At 47.1% G+C, this 17,269-nt stretch overlaps 1 protein-coding gene and 1 pseudogene across 1 annotated transcript; both read left to right on the forward strand.

Moving 5' to 3' along the window:
• Window positions 1–4,540: 4,540 nt before the first annotated feature.
• LOC144734552 (putative olfactory receptor 7A2) lies at window positions 4,541–5,569 on the forward strand. The gene has a single exon (XM_078616799.1). The coding sequence runs from the start codon at window positions 4,541–4,543 to the stop codon at window positions 5,567–5,569; it is 1,029 nt and encodes a 342-aa protein (XP_078472925.1).
• A 9,652-nt stretch (window positions 5,570–15,221) lies between these two features.
• Window positions 15,222–16,519, forward strand: LOC144734491 (olfactory receptor 1M1-like; annotated as a pseudogene).
• Window positions 16,520–17,269: the final 750 nt, after the last annotated feature.

Genomic DNA, 17,269 nt, shown 5'->3' on the forward strand with positions numbered 1-17,269 from the left:
CTGTACTTGTAAGCACACAGCAGACCAGTGGCGGAGTGAGCCCCCTTCATTTGAATTCATCGATCGCAGTTTAAAGGTGTGCCATGAGGAAAATAAAGGGGGCTACGTGTGTGCTGCAGCAGGGACCCCACTCCCGACTTGTGGTGCAGCTCCCTCTGCATATCCTGCATGTGCAGCGGGGTTTCTCTCATCTGTGCTCCTCGTTATCGTCGCTGTTTAATTTAACAAATGCTGTTAAACTAAAACTATTTTTTATTTTATTTTACAGTGTAAGCCCCACTGAGCTGTATAGCTCTTCTACAGAAACGACCTGACCACAAATGATAGCTCAACGAAGTGGCTTATCGTGTGGAATTTCGAGCAACATAATCAAAAAGCACGTTTCTAAATGCGGAGGGACAAACTGAAGGACCCGGATAACAACATCTACGCAAACACAGGAAGAGAGAGACATGCAAACTCCAAATATACAGGCGAAATGGTCTGGATCGAAGCCACGACCTCGTGTATACCAGGCGAGGGAGGTAACATCTCGCCACCGCGGGCGCCCCATTTGCAAGGTTGCACCTGGACCACCGTACAGCAAAGTAAAGTGACAGACGAGGTGCTTAGAATTCAGAGCTCAGCTTCCACAGTGGCCCAGTCGCAATGGCAGTGTCCACACCCCACTACCCCCTCCCCTCACACCACATCCCCCCCTACCACCTTCGGGGAATCACAGAAGATTGGGGAACCAATTAAACTGTGCATGGCTATCAAGACGCGTTTCACACGAGGGAGTTAAGTAATACAATTTTTGACGTAAGAGCGTTAATTAGAAATTGCATGACCCAGCTAGCCACTGGATGAGTTGACCACGTGATGCTCAGAAGGTATATAAATATGCAGCTGGTTAAAAGCAGAGAACATTGCTGTGCAGAAACCAGGTTGCAAGGTAAGATTCCGACATGTCAATCACCGTCGTGCAACCAAGGTATAATCCCGTTCAGTGTCTACACCGTCTTTGTTCGTGATGGTTTATGCTCATTGAAGAGATCATCGAGGTAAAATACGTAAATGTGTGCTGACAAGCGTATATTTAGTCTGCAGCCTGCATGCGCGTCCACATTTTTACGTTGTTTTCTAAATAATAATTTACAGATAGTGTTAAATTCAAATAACCGAACACGTACTATTTACACACACGCATATATAAACCACGTTCACGATCTACAATGTGTACGGAATGGAACACGTTGATATCGTGAGTTTTATATGTAAAATAAAGCATATTGGCTATTGTAATAAGCAGTGTGCACGTATATGTCATTGCTGATGTGAGCACTCGCGACCCTAGCAAAGCATCTCCAGTGGAACGGGGTTTTTGTGACGGGCTATTCTTAGACAGAGCTGAAAAACTTGAAAAAACGCTGCCTGTGAGCGTGTGTGATGGAGTCCCAACGCTCACAGGGCTATCGTTATTTTTTATACGTGGGCTGTGACGATTTTACTGGAAAGTAATGAGTCGGTTTTTTATTGCCAATTATATTGATCTGTGTTTAAATTACTCCATGTTCATTGTCTATATTCTTGACATGTTTGTCATGATTTTTCTCCACGTGGAAAGGCAAAACATGAATTGACGAAACTTCAATACATTATAAACGTGCATTTCACACATCACATCAATCCGAAGGTCTTCTGAGGGGTGCATATTATCAGCAGTATTGGTTCATTTCCAGAAAACGCCGGACCGGTTTCGACATTCAGTGCCTCATCAGCAGTCACGCTTGCTTGGATCAATGCTGGTGAGATGCCCAATGTTGTTTAAGTAAAAATACCCTTCATGTAAGAAATGGGACCAAATTCGACACTAAACTATATAATACGTCGCGCATAAAAGTAATAGTCATAATAATTAACCATCGTTGTGGAGAATGTTAGTAAAACATTTTATTTTTTATCTGTCCACATAAATGATTAAAAATAAATGCACAGCTCACTGACCAATCCTGCTCTGATGCTCTCCCAGGAGGCAGGGCAGCCGCTTGCTCGTAACAAAGAGAGGACTTCTAGATTACAAATCCCTCCATGGTTCTGCCCCACCCTATCTCGCGTCTCTTATTTCTTATTATACCCAATTTCGGCCCCTGCATTCACAATCTCTAATATATCCTCACTACGCCCCTCCCCACCCCTCCCTGTGCTCAGTCACTTTCTGCTCTTTTAAAATCCTTTATATTAAGTTCACTTGCTTGCGTGCGCGCTTACGACCGTGCAAATCTTTCGGTCGATTTTTAACCCACTTCCCGTGATCCAATCGAGCTGACATTTTGCACACAGACTCGTTGTGCGTGACAATTTATTTTCATGAACATTTTTTTCCATAACTTTACACTTTTTAGGGAATTTTGTTTTTATATTTAATTACCAATTACGTAATGGTGGCAGGCAATCATTTGACCGATAGGTGGCAGCCATCTCAAGCCAGAGGACGAGAGGACTCTAGCCGCCACGCATATAAAGGATTTATAGTGAAAAACTTTGTTTTTACGGCTAAATTTTTTCCCTCCTGGCTCCCCTCTGTTGGAATAAACTGCCGCTTCACATCAAAAAGGCAACTTCACTCGCCAGTTGTCGTTCCTCCCTTAAGACTCATCTTTTTTCCATAGCGTATCCCTCTACTACGTCGTGTCCTCGTCCTTGAAAACCTAAACCATCCTCTCCCTTCCCTCTCCTTACCTCGCCAGCCCTCCCTTTCCCGATCATCATCCTCCCTTGTCATCCCTTCCCCTCCCCAACACTCACATCCTTTCCCTTTCCCCCATCAGGCAATAACTAATGCATCGTTTTAAATTATTGTGAAGCGCTTTGACGAAAGCGCTTCATAAAATCCTAGATAAAATCGGTTTTAACGTGAAGAGACAAATGTGGGAAGAATGCGTTCTGAAAATACAATTGTATTAATTGTGCACAGTCAAAACAGCTCAGACCCAGAATTCATGATAATCCGGAATTCATGGTAAGCCAGAATGTTTCACGGAATAAAGGAACTGAACTTTCTAATATCATATCTAAGTCCCATCCCACTTCCTCTTCCCTTGATTCCATTCCTTCTTCCCTTTTACCCCGACTCTTTTCCTTAATTCTCCCCTACCCAGTGTCCCTATTCAATTTTTCCCTCTCCTCTGGTGTCTTTCCTGCCATCTATTTCCCTCATTATTGTACCACTCCTCAAGAAATTCTCTCTTGATACCTCTTCTCCTGCCAAATACCGCCCCATTTCCCTTTTCCCCTATTTATCCAAACTCTTCGAATGCCTGGTACACTCTCGTTTTAACCACTACGGATCTTCTAACTCTCTCTAACCCCAATTCCAATCTGGGTTTCGTCCCTCTCATTCAACCGAAACGGTTCTTTCGGTTCAGAATCATTCGGCTAACTCTGCTCGTGCTGGTTTCTCTTCCATTCCGATACTCCGCGATCTGTCCTCAGCTTCTGACACGGTTGCCCATCCTCCTCTTCTCTCTACTCGCTCTTCTCTTGGCATTTCCGACGCGCCACTTTCCTGGCTAAAGTTTGATCTCTCTTTGCGCACCTCCGCGGTCTCATTCAATCATTGCCACTCTCCCCCAGCCCCCTTCACTGTTGGTGTTCCCCAAGGGTCAGTCCCCATATTTATCTCTTTATTGCTCACCGCTTGCGTCTCTCTTTCCGTCGCTGAACTTTCCCCATAATGTATTCGCAAATGACATCGACATTTTCTTCCCCTTTCCTTTATTTCCCGCGATCTCGTCTCCGTGTCTCATCCTGCCTGGTCTCCATCTAATCTTGGATGTCACGTCACTTTCTGTCCATTAACCCTTCCAAAACCCAAATTATATTTTTCCCTGCCTCTCGTTCCCCTCCCTGTCTAACCATCTCTTTCCCTCCTTTTTCTATTTCCTCAACCCGCAACCTTGTTGTTTGCTTTGACTCTTCCCTCTCCCTCACCGATCACATTGGCGGTTTAATTTGTTCAACATTCGCAACATCCGTCCCCCTTATTTCCACCTCTGCTGCAAAACTCCTCATCCATTCAATTATCCACACCCGTATGGACTACTGCAACTTTCCTACGCTCAACAATTAAACCACAACACTGTTGGTGTACTTGTTCTTGGGTGCATCGCGAACATTGTGCCATGGTATTTTGCAATTGGTGGACACGCCATGATCTACAACAATGAACACAAATGCAGTTAACTGGGTATGACAATTCGCTCGTTGGTGGTTACAACCAGCTTCATCAGGCAGAACATCAGATTTCTGTCAACTGGCCTATGATAATGACAGTAACTACCATCAGCACGTCGTACCCAGCTGTTGAATGCGTGTCGAAGCAGGAATTAACTGGCACGTGTGTTCATCACGTGACCACATGACTAACTGGCTGTGCCGGGTGGTGGAGGGTTTACGACATGAAGTTTTAGTTACGCGATCTGACCTGAGGAGAAAAAAATCAACCAAGAATGAGTGCTACTCTCTTTATTTTTCATTTATTTATAGCGCTTCACGTTCGATGACGGCGATGGAACTCGACGACTCGTTCATAATGCTCGGAACATTCGAGGCTTCCGATGGCGTGCGGATGTTCGCGTTCAGCCTCACCCTGCTGCTGCTTGTCGTGACCGTGACGGCGAACCTGCTGGTGCTCGCGATCGTGGCGGCACGCACGCAGCTCCACGTGCCCATGTACGTGTTCATGTGCAACCTGTTAGTGGCCGACGTCGTGGGCGGCGCGGTGAGTTTCCCCCAGCAGCTGTACGTTTTTCTGACGGGCGACCTGCGGATTTCGCGCGCGTCCTGCATCGCGCAGATGTTTTGGATCAACGTGTTTGTCGATTTGGAGAGCCTCACGCTGGCCGCCATGTCCGTGGACCGCTATGTGGCCATCTGTCACCCGCTGCGCTACCACGCCGTCGTGACGCGCAGACGGGCATTGCTCGCCGTGGTGACGACTTGGCTCATCACAGTGGCCATCGTCATACCGCAAACCCTCCTCGTCTCTCGGTTGGAACTGCGAGCCACCGATAGGGAGATACAGGGCATTGTATGCGATTTTTCGGGATACATTCGCCTGTCTGCCAGCGACACGAAGGTTCAGGAAATATTCGGATCGAGCACATTGGTTGTGTTCATCGCTTTGCCGCTGTGTGTTATCGCCTACACGTATTTTAGAATCATTCGTGCGTGCAAGCGGACAGGGCAGAACGAATTCAAGAGAAAGGCCGTGCACACGCTGCTCACCCACTTCCTGATGCTCGCGATGTTTTTCGTCGCGTGTTTCGTATCAACGATGGTGTCACGTCTGACCAAGGACTATCAATACTCGCAGATCAAAAACCTGCGCTGCGGTGTTCAGTTGATTGCCTTCATCATCCCCATCGCTAACGTCAGCATTTACCTCATCAGGAACAATAAGATAAGGAAAGAGATGGTGAAATGCTTTAAGCAGATTAATCCCAGAGGAGTCGGTCGTTCGAGGTCGCACAAGGTGTGCAACATATCGCCCGGTAAACAATCTCCGCACGGGGAGATTGTTCTATAATGCGAGGCGGTCCACATCACCAACGCATACACAGCACAATCTCACACGGATAGTAGCTGTGGCTTTGCCGATGTTAAAATTATATTATAGTAGACCCTTAACTGAGACGTATATAAGCTACATGGTGTCCACAATAGTGTCCCATTACCCCCAGATTATACTATACTTAAGGATTAGTTAACTTTCATTGTCATCAGCCTTGGTCAATCCACTACTGGATGATTGGCCTCCCTAAGCCACCCCACCACCTCTCGGAGATCCGCTCAGTTAAAAGTAAAAGAATAAAAATATATATTTTGAGAGGGCGCTTAAAGGTAGGTGAAGGGTCCCGACCGTCGTGCATCATTATCTCTTCTAGGCGTGACGGCATCCTGCCACTCCGCACCCCCCACTCCCCCCGTTTAGTTTGCCTGTCCGTTCACTCTGTATGACTGTTACAGGCACGGGCAGGTATGAGGAAGATGCAGGTACCTTGGAGAGCGGCATCGTAGCAAGAGCTACGATGTCGAGGGGAACAAACTTCCCACTCCACATCAAGCGGTCACCTTCGCTCGCTCGTTTCCGCTTCTCATTCCAAACTCACTTATTGTTCTCCCGCTCACCACACGACCCCTCTCCCTTAATCTCCCCACCCCCCCACACCCCGCATGACCACCACCACCGTTGCTGTTTCCTCTTCATATTCTCATTATATGGCTATCACTCATTCCCCATTCATTCAATTCCGCGTCATTTGCTGTCATCAATTTCGCTTTCACAGAATTCACGCATCATCAAAGATTCGCCCCCATTGCTTCCTCTCTCATCTACAGGGTGTTTAAAAAGATGGACCCGATTTGAAATCACTATATCTCTGCAACCACGAACCGCCCATGAATGAAACTCTTACCACTTGAAAGGGCGTGGCGTAGAGTTTCAAATGATTACCGCTAGATGCCTCTCCCAGTTCACAAACAGCCCCTAGCCTCAGTCATTCGCAAGACACACTGCCTCAACGCTGAATAGGTCGCACGGGACCCCAAGACTTGGCGCTACACTCTTGGCCCCCAAGATCCCCAGACATCACACTCTGAGACTTTTTCTTGTGGGGATACGTCAAAGACCGTGTTTTTGTGCCACCATTAGCGACTAATCTGGAAGACCTCAAAAACAGAATAACGGCAGCGGTGACTTCAGTGGAAGAAGACACTTTGAGAGGTGTTTGGGACAATTCAACTATTGTCTCGATGTTGTCCGTACAGCAGGTGGAGGGCACATAGAACATAAAATGGTTAGTGAAACTTGATAACTCATTAAACCGTTTGTAACTTTTTGTGTAATTGTAACATGTTGCCATCGTGAAATATACTGCTTTGAAATTGGGTTCATCTCTTTAGAACACCCTGTATTTAATTCACCTCATCTCCACCATTACATTCACACACGCGTTGTTGTGCCGTTGTCAATTATTTGCAAAGCGCCTTGAATAAGGCGCTTCATAAATTAAGTTTAGATAAGAGCAAGAGACGCTGTCTCACACACATGCGAGATGACTGAGCAATTATTTTGAAAACGGACGCCCAACACCACAACCAACAGCCCCACCAACGCCCCCACCAATACTCCCACCAACACCCGCACCAACAGCCCCACCAACACCCCCACCTACATCCCCATGAACAGGCGTCCAACACACCCACCAAAGACAAAGATTCCCCGTATAGCCTGTAACAGACTGTTGGGGCAAGTGATGTTAGCGTGCAACTTTGAATTCCGGAACGGCACACGAGGGGGTGGGTGGCCAGCACCACGCCCGGCCGCCTTTGACTTCCCAGTGGCGATGTTTACGCATCGCACCAGGTACTAATTTTAGGCTGAGTCGATCTAGGGGAGGTTCAGGACCGGTTCAGATAATCGTCACTGGCGTTGGCTCTGAGCGGGAATCGAACTGTAGGGGCCAGGTTCGTACCGCTACACCACCACTACCCCCACCATGTCTACATTTCAATAGAGGATCCATGGCAAAAGGTGAGGACCCCCGTGACATGATATGACACATGCTGTGCGACTGTTGCTTGTACGGAGACCTGGCGTGTGTGCCCACGGTTGATGAGATTGACGTAAGCGCTGTGACCTCGACTTGAAATCCAAATCTCGCATCACTTGACGCAAGAAGACACCTACAGCGGGCCATGTTCATCCATTAAATCCGTTTCGGCAAATCTGCCCTCCGCTTAGCTTATTCATTATCGCCATCGTCACGCCCAAGAAACCTAAGGCGTCCATCTAATTGACTTTGAAATATCGCCCGGAGCAAGAACTGGAATCGGTGCCGAAGCTTTTGCCGTTGCAGCACCAACGTTTCTGTAACATCCCTCTTTCCTCCCTTAACATCGTACATCTTTCTTTAAAAAATATTCTGAAGCACATGATTAGTGCTGGATGTCGGCACATTTGCAAATGTCATTTGTAACTTTGACCCTTACCTTGTGTATCGATAGTTCAATGTTAATTTGCAATTTTATTGAGAGACTACGACTGCATATTATTTGGGTCTTTCGGTAAAGTCACGTAGATAGTAATTATAGGTTGTTTTACCCTTTTTTTCTGGCGACAAAACTGAAATCTTTTTTTACAAGGAATCATGTTTGCATTAACCACAATACCCGCAGTCAAAATGCAAACAAAAAACACACTCTGATAATGTATGCATTGTCCTTGAAATTGATTGGTCCACACCAGAGACAGCTTTCCTTAGAGCCTAGTCTCATATGGTGTTCGACCAGAAGACGCCATAAGGCGCACAACTCAAAGACAACGCACTATCAGAGTAATGAAGGCTCGTGGTAAGCATTTACAAGGAATCATGTTTGCATTTGTTTGCATACTGAAAAATATAGTAATAGGTTTTTATCCTTTCAACTGGTACAAAACTGACACCTTTATACAAGGGATCATGTTTGCAATAACCACAACACAAGCAGTCAAAATGAAAACAAATATAAACAACTCTGATAATGATAATGAATGCACTGTCCTTGAAGTTGATTGGTCCACACCCGAGACAGCTTTTCTTAGAGCCTAGTCTCCATTGGTGTTGGACCAGATGACGCCAAAGGGCGTACAACTAAAAAAACAGCACACTATCAGAGTATTGAGAGCTCGGGGTAAGCATTTACACTATGAGACCTCCTTTACCAGTGGCAAAATATAGTAATAGGTTTTTACCCTTTTAACTGGTACAAAACTGGCACCTTTATACAAGGAACATGTTTGCAAGTATTGTGGGTAATGCAAACATGATTCCTCGTTTAAAAAGGTTTCAGTTTTGTTGCCAGATAAAAGGGTAAATACCCATTATTATCATTTTCTACTGGAAAAGAAGACTCATGATGTAAATCACGTAGATAGGTTCATTATTTTATTTGAACCTATCTACGTGACTTCACCGAAAGACCCAAATTAAACAATACTACTGCGTGTTATCTTGCTGTGGTCTGGCACTGTTTTCTTGTTGTTTTTGCTGCCTTGCCCAAGCTTACATAATTAATTTACTTCGTGTTCATTTATATTTTGTGACTTGCTTACCTGTTTCTCTATGTTGCACTCGTATATATTTTTTGGTTTGTTCGATTTTTGTCCTTGTTACTCGCTGACGCTGTGCCCCATACTGGACATCTGTGAAAAAGAGCTCCATAGCTCTTCGGATTCCTCCTCCTCCAGTCGAAATAAAGATTCCGATTCTGAAGCATTCTTTCACGTTTTCTTTCACTGATGACTCCCCCCAACCCCACCCCCCAAGCGCTTGCGTTAAATATTCGTCTCCAAAGCGTGAGTACAACACGCACAGGTGAACCGAACGGAAAGGAGCGTCATGTTGTTTGTGTAATGCTCACAATCGTGTGGAGTTGGGGCCGTCCTAGGAGGCGTCTGTTTCCCCAATGAGTGGAGCGCCGGGTGGATAAAACACAGCATGTTGACACAGCAGGGGGTGCATCGGCCAGTCATTTCAGTGGGTCAACCCATGGCACCTGGGTCTGCCCCGTGACCTCCTGCCAGCGGGCGTTCGACACTTCACGTAGCCTCAACGTGTACGTAGCCTGGCACAAGCGCCGTGGTGGCGTCAGTCACTTAGCGGAGAATGGCGGTTGTTGTTGTTGTTTCCCGGTGCTTTTTGGTTTCGACAACAGACGGGATACGCGAGTTTAACACATAGGCTTTCGCGACCAAAATTATTCATAATCAACGTTTTTGGGTTTAGATCGCGTTATTTATAAATGTGTCGTAACCCTCCACCACCCGACACGGCCAATCAGCAAAAAAGTGTCACGTTGACAAAAGACAAATAGTTCACTGCTTTAGACTACTGGTGTGTTGAAGCGTGAAACCACAACAATTACAATTTTTAAGTACGACGTTTCGCTGGTAATTGCATCCAGCATCATCGGGCAATTCGCCAGAATGGTGAGGCTCTGCTCTGGCTCCCGGTCTTTAATAGAGCAGCAGCAGGGTGACGTTATAATTAACTCATCAACTCATCAGGTGCAACGATTTGAGGCGGAGGGGGGGGTATTGTAATTATATACTAGATTAGTAATTAGGCAGTTGTTACGATGCGAGTTGTAGATTGGTAATCAGTTGTAATGTGTTTTATTGTAAATATGCTACGTTAGTAATCAGTTAGTGTTTGTTTCCCCTGTAATTAATTGTAATGTATCTTATTTAATAATACGCTTCCAGCCCGCACTGAGCCTGTAGCTGTTTGAGCAATTAAAGTTATTTCTGTTTCTCTCAATTTCAATGGATTCTCTAATTAGTCTTTGCCAGTAGTAACTAGTTTTACACAACACTTCAACGTTATCAAAATCCATTGAAACAAACACTGATTACTAACGTAGTATAATTACAATAAAACACATTACAACTGATTACTAATCTACAACTCGCATCGTAACAACTGCCTGATTACTAATCTAGTATATAATTACCCCCCCCCCCCTCAAATCGTTGCACCTGATGAGTTGATGAGTTAAATGATGACGTCACCCTGCTGCTGCTCTATTTAAGACCGGGAGCCAGAGCAGAGCCTCACCATTCTGGCGAATTGCCCGATGATGCTGGATGCAATTACCAGTGAAACGTCATACTCAAAAATTGTAAATGTTGTGGTTTCACGCTTCAACACACCTGTGGGCTAAAGCAGTGAACTATTTGTCTTTTGTCAACATGACACCTTTTTTGGTGATTGGCCGTGTCGGGTGGTGGAGGGTTACATGACACCTTTTTTGGTGATTGGCCGTGTCGGGTGGTGGAGGGTTACACCACATGTATAAATAACGCGATCTAAACCCAAAAACGTTGATTATGAGGGATACGCAAGGTTCACCCTCCATTACATCATGGACAACTGGAGTTCTACAGAGTCGTAATTATATGCATTTGATGCAACGACTGTGTTCTGACGCGGAGCCTATCCGTTGTTGGTTTTCTACTGTGCAGTTGAAGGTTTCCACCATCGGGATGATCCGCATTTTGATGCGTGTGGCTACGCACCTCCGAATAGCACGGTTGGATGCGTATCGTGCGAAAGAAGTTCAACATCCTACGTACCATTTGAAGGGGGGGGGGTGGGATTAGGACTTAAAAAGAAACACATGATTTTTGTCCAAGTTTCTGTTGGCGACTCTCCGCCATATCTCTAACCCTATTAGGGGTCTCCGAACACCCGTGGCACCCAGAGTGGCTGCACTAATCCCCTTTATCTTGACCCATGTGAGCGGCCGCGGTGGCCAGATGTTAACTACCTCACCTGATATACAGGAGATCGTGGGTTCGATGCCGAGCCTAATGCCTTTATATGTAGAATTTGCATTTTCTCCCCATGGTTTGCGTGGGTTTTTCTCCGGGTCTTCCGGTTTTTCGCTCTACATTTACAATTAACATGCGTTTAGAGTATATGACTGCAATGAATTTCCACATGACAAGCCACTTTATTGGCCAGGTCGCTTCTGAAAAAGAGCTATATAGCTCAATGGGCCATACTTGGTAAAAAATAAATACTTTAAGTTTAGTTTACGACTGCCACTATCGGATGGTCTGCAATAGCGACATCATATATTTGTTTTCTGTCACACAGTCTTGTCGTTTTTCTCTGAAACATGTCAGTAAAATAATTTACAAGGTTTTTTTGCGATAAACTAACAAATATAACATTTACAAAAGAATTTTGGCTTATTACAGCGTGATGATTAACGGTGAAAATCGTTCAATAGTTCAGAGCTCCGCTTATTGTTTCAAGGGTCCGGGTTCTCAAGGGTGGAATGATCAGAGCGGCTGACACGGTAGTGGTGATGCGTATTTATAATGCAGAGGTTGGGAGGTGTGGGCGGCGTAACACGGATATCAGGGGTGCAATTCGCGTAACCAAACGGATTTCGGTGTTGTGTGGAAGGTTCCGCGATGACGACCTTTGTTGCTAGCCCAGGGGTCAGCGGTGTGTGGCTCTGTAAGGACTGCAGTGCGGCTCTTGAAATAGAGGGTTTTTTTTCAAAATTCTAAAAACAATATGGCTATTATTGTTATTTTGGTTGCCAGCCCCTGATCATGGGAGTTCAGTTTACCATGGGGGTCCAGTTTACCATGGCAGTCCAGTTGACAATGGGAGTCCAGTTTACCATGGAAGTCCAGTTTACCATGGGAGTTCAGTTTACCATGGGAGTCCAGTTTACCATGAGAGTCCAGTTTACCATGGAATTCCAGTTTACCATGGGAGTTCAGTTTACCATGGAAGTCCAGTTTACCATGGAAGTCCAGTTTACCATGGGAGTCCAGTTTACCATGGAAGTCCAGTTTACAATGGAAGTCCAGTTTACCGTGGGCCGGGGTCAGAAACCTGCAGCTGCGGAGCAGCATGCGGCTCTTTTTAAGCACTTATGCTACGTGACAGTTATTTATTAAGGACCACCACCGTCTCGTATTCACCACAACGCATTACGGAGGCTCTTGAAATATTGAGTTGGTTTATTTTAGCCGAATTCGAAAAAACAATGTATCTTCTTGTTATTTTGGTTGCCGACCCCTGGTGCGAGCCTAACTCACGTTTACCCCTTATCCACGGTGAAACCGAGCTGCACAGAACCGTGCCGAGCCAGCGCAGCACGGCTCAAGAGGCCCCAGATTAATCATTATTGTATTTTTTGTCCTTCCCACAGCAGACGCCGAGTCATCCTGCAGACGTCACATGAAAATGAAAGCGCCGTTAGCCCCACCCTTGGCCCTGCTTGACCCCGAGCCAGATTTTAATGTTTTGTGAGGCCAGCGTATAACGGGTTGGTTCTGGCTCGGATCGGCAAATACCCAGTGGAAAAAATCCCATGCCACGAAGATGTGCCAGCGATAAAGGGGCGATAGTGGATGGCCCGGGGCACGAGTCCATTCCACAAACGCGTTCCAAGCTAGGGACAGCTTGACGAGAATTCCACCGGCGTGTTGGTGTCCGTGGCACAATCCCCACCGACACCAAATCGGGCTGTAATCTGTCTGATACGCACGCGCGTGCAGGTGTACCAGGAGGAAAATAAAGGGTGCGACGTGTATGCTGCAGCTCGGACCCCACCCCCGATTTGTGGTGCAGCCACATCTGCACCTAACTGCACGTACAGCAGGGCTTTTCTCATCTGTGCTCCTCCTCCTCATCGTCGTCGTTTAATTTCAATGAAGTGGCTTGTTATCGCGTGGACATTTATAGCAGCCAAATGTGGAGGGACAAACCGGAGGATCCGCAGAAAAATTCCACGCTAACACGAGAAGGGCATCCAAACTCCAAATAAACAGGCGTCAGGGTCGGGATCAAACCCACAATCCTCTGTAAATGTATACCAGGTGAGGTAGTTAACATCTCGCCACCGCGGCCGCTCACAGGGGTCAAGACAAGGAGATTAGTGTAGACAGCGAGGGTACAGCCACCGTGGGTGCCACGGGTGATCAGAACCCCCAATATATCGTTAGCGATAGGGCAGAGAGACACCCACAGAAACTTGGACAAAAATCATGGTATTTATTTAGTCCTCATTTCCCCCCCCCCCACCCCCTTCATGCCAGGCGAGGTAGTTAACATCCCGCCACCGTGGCATTCTGTTATCCAGGACTGCGCAACTACAGTCCTCTGAGTGGACGTCAGCCCACGTGGCCACGGCGAGAGTGTGGGTGGAAAACACCACACCCAGCCACCTTTGTCTCCGCAGTGTTGATATTACACACCACGCCAGGTTCTCGTTTCAGGCTCAATCGACCAGGCGGAGACACAGGACCGGTCACGAATATTTCGCCACTGTTTTTGGCCGTGGGCGGGAGTTGAACTCGGGCCCGCCGGGTTCGTGGCGCAGCGCACTAACCACAGCGACATCGCTCCCCACTACGTGACGGGTATACAGAGTCGGTGGCATTCAGGGTGAGTGCGCTGACGGCAAACCGGCTACCTCAAGGGACGCTTAGCACATGTCTGAGTGAAGCAATTAAATTGCCCTTCACCAAAAAGCATGTTCGGTGTGGGGGAGCTGTTAGGGGAAATTACATACCTTGATGCGGCGGGGTCAATTAAGAATTCCATGAGCGGCAAGCCGTTAGATGGGGTGACCACGTGATCCTCGGAGGTGTATAAATATGCAGCCCGCGCAGAACCCACCACAGCGAAGAACCCTCGCTGCCAGGTAAGGTGTCAATATATGTGCCACAGTCACCTTCATATTGCCCGTTGAGAGCCAAATGGAGGCCAGATGAACCTTCGAGTAAAATCATGCTGCTGGTAAAATACGAGGCAGAGTATTTTAAGTTTAATAATTTTTATTTTTTATTTTATTTTCAATCCTTAATTTTACACGTACTGCATATACAGTATTTAATTGTGCATTCTTAAATCTGTTGCAAGTGTTGTTCTAGTGATGTCAATAAATAATCTGAGAAAAGTGTCCTCTGTTGCTTGGCTGAGTATTGGCGGTGCTGAGTCTCTAAGTTCTCGCCCAGCCCTGGCCAGCTTGCTCACAACCTCAACAAAACAAACCTACGATTGTGCTTGGAAGGACATTCAAATGCAATGCTACGTTAACGTTAAGTCTTTCATCATGAGTGTCAGTACACATGTAAGTCAAGTGGAATCTAGTGGGGTTGGAAGGTGTTAAATGAGACGTAACATTTTAACGTGTCGCCAACCAATAAAGCTTTCATTTATAAATAAAAATGCACCCATCTCTGTACAGTAACACTGCATAACCAAACGTATAATTAGTGAATACAGTGAGCACTGCATTGCTAGGAGAGCCAGTGCATACACTCATGCAAAACAGCATTTCCAGTGTGTGTGTGACCTGTAACAGTCGTGCACAAGTTCGCGCGCTGCGCTTCGAACTCGGCAACCCGAGTTCGATTCTCGCTTACGGCCAAAAGCGCCAGTGACGATTATCGGAATCTTTTCTGGGCCTGCCCTAGGTCGACTCAGCCTCAAATGATTGCCTGGTGCGGTGTGTAAACATCGCCACTAGGGAGACACAGGCGGCCAGGCGTAGTGCTGGCCACCCACCACCTCTTGTGCCGTGCGCGCTAACATCACTTGCCCCAACAGTATATTAAAGGCTATAGGGGGGCATCTTTATATTTTGTTTTGTGACCCGGCCATGCAATGCACAACCGGTTGGATTTAACACAGGCTGCTGTATCCGTCTCGGCAGGCAGTGTGCATTACATGCTGTGCGCAGATGATGCATGTCTGTATTTATTCACTCTGCCCAAATTTCACTCGAGATATATCTGACGTGGTTGTTCGCACGTCTTGCATTTGTGTTGAGTGCAGTGCACATAAGAGGTTGGGTTATACTCTTTAAAAAATGAAATGTGAGCCCTTGTCTCGCACATCACAATCGAGTGGGCAGTTACGACGAGCGCGGGTGTGCAATGCGTGCCTCTGTTTTCTCCCCACAGCTGAAGGCGACCATGGAAGGCAACAAATCCTTCATCCTCCTCGGAACACTCGAAGCTCCGTACGGCGTGCAGCTGCTCGCGTTCGGCCTGTGCCTGCCGCTCTTCGTCGTCACGGCGCTGTCCAACCTGCTGGTGCTCGGCACAGTGGCCGGGCAGAGGGAGCTGCACAAGCCCATGTACGCGTTCATGTGCAACCTCGTTTTGGGCGACCTCATCGGCTGCACGGTCATTTTGCCCAAGCAACTGCACATCTTCCTCACGGGCGACAACGAGGTGTCGCGCGCGTCCTGCGTCGCGCAGATGTTTTGTATGAACGTGTTCATTTGCACCGAGTGCGTCACGCTCACCGTCATGTCCGTCGACCGCTACGTGGCCATCTGCCACCCGCTGCACTACCACGCCATCGTGACCGCCAGACGGACGCTGCTCGTCGTAGTGACCGCGTGGAGCTTCACGGCGGCGCTGCTCGTGCCGCTCACGATCCTCGTCGTGCCGCTCACGCTGAAGGACAACGATCGGCAAATGCCGGGCATTTTCTGCGACTACATGGGATTCATTCGTCTCTCCGCCGACGACACGAGCGTCCCAGAAGCGTACAGCTCGGGCATGGTCGCGCTGCTCTTCGTGTTGCCGCTGTGCGTCATCAGCGTCACGTACTGCAAGATCCTTCTGGAGTGCAAGAGGACGCAGGCGAGCGGCTTCAGGAGGAAGGCGACGCACACGCTGCTCACGCACTCCTTCTTGCTCACGGTCTTCTTCACCACGCTCTTCGTCTCCATTCTCGTCCCCAGGTTGGTGAAGAACGAGCCGAACGCACGCGCGAGGAACATCCGCTGCGCCTCGCAGTTCGCGACCTTCTTCATCCCGATCGCGAACATCGGCATTTACTTCTTCAGAACCCGAGCGCTCAGGAAGGAGGCGGCGACTTTGCTTCGGAAAATGTTCCCGAGTAGCCTTCGCGACTCGAGGCCTCGCAGAGTGTGGGCGATCGTGAAGTGAGTGGTCATTCACTTGCGAGCGACAAAAAGTCTCACATTCAACCTGTCCCACAGCGTTACACGTCCTCTCAACGGGTCCTCGTGGCTCAGAGGCACCCGAAATAGTTTGGACGAAAAAATTCCCGGCTTTTTTTTTCGAGCTGCGCTTTTCTCCAGTCGTGCAGGTGACATAAATGCTGATTGTGCTGATGGTGGTACCTTTAAATGCACAGTAGTGCACGGATAGCAGGCAGTGAGAGTCAGTAGGTGCTATAAATGTCCAAATGACGGGCCACTCCATTGAGCTATCATTTGTGGCCAGGCTGCTTCAGAAACATAAGTTAATATCACAGTGGGGGCTTTGTCTGGTAGTATGGGGATGGTTGAGTTTAATTTGTGTGTGTTTGAGTGATTTCATTTTTACCTTTCTTGTACTTTTAACGACTGTTATGTTTTTGTATTGTTTATTGTAACGTTCTTAACCGCCCCTACTGGACATCTGTGAAAAATAACTTTATAGCTCATCGGATTCCTCCAATGTAAATACATATTCTGATTTTGATCAATATTCATCGTGGCGCATACCGAGATATATATTGCACTTATTCTTCTGGAGGAGCTGCTTTTACTTATTTAAATATTCTATTACCTCGAGGTAGGTGCTTTAATCTGGCTCCGCGAGCCTCTAATGAGCATCTGTGAAACCACTGGACATCTGCGATAAATCACTTTAAAGCTCATCGGATTCCTCCAGTACAAACAAACGTTATGA

The sequence above is a fragment of the Lampetra planeri genome, chromosome 51 (genome assembly GCF_965212315.1).
Source record: "Lampetra planeri chromosome 51, kcLamPlan1.2.h2, whole genome shotgun sequence".
Lineage (NCBI taxonomy): Eukaryota > Metazoa > Chordata > Hyperoartia > Petromyzontiformes > Petromyzontidae > Lampetra > Lampetra planeri.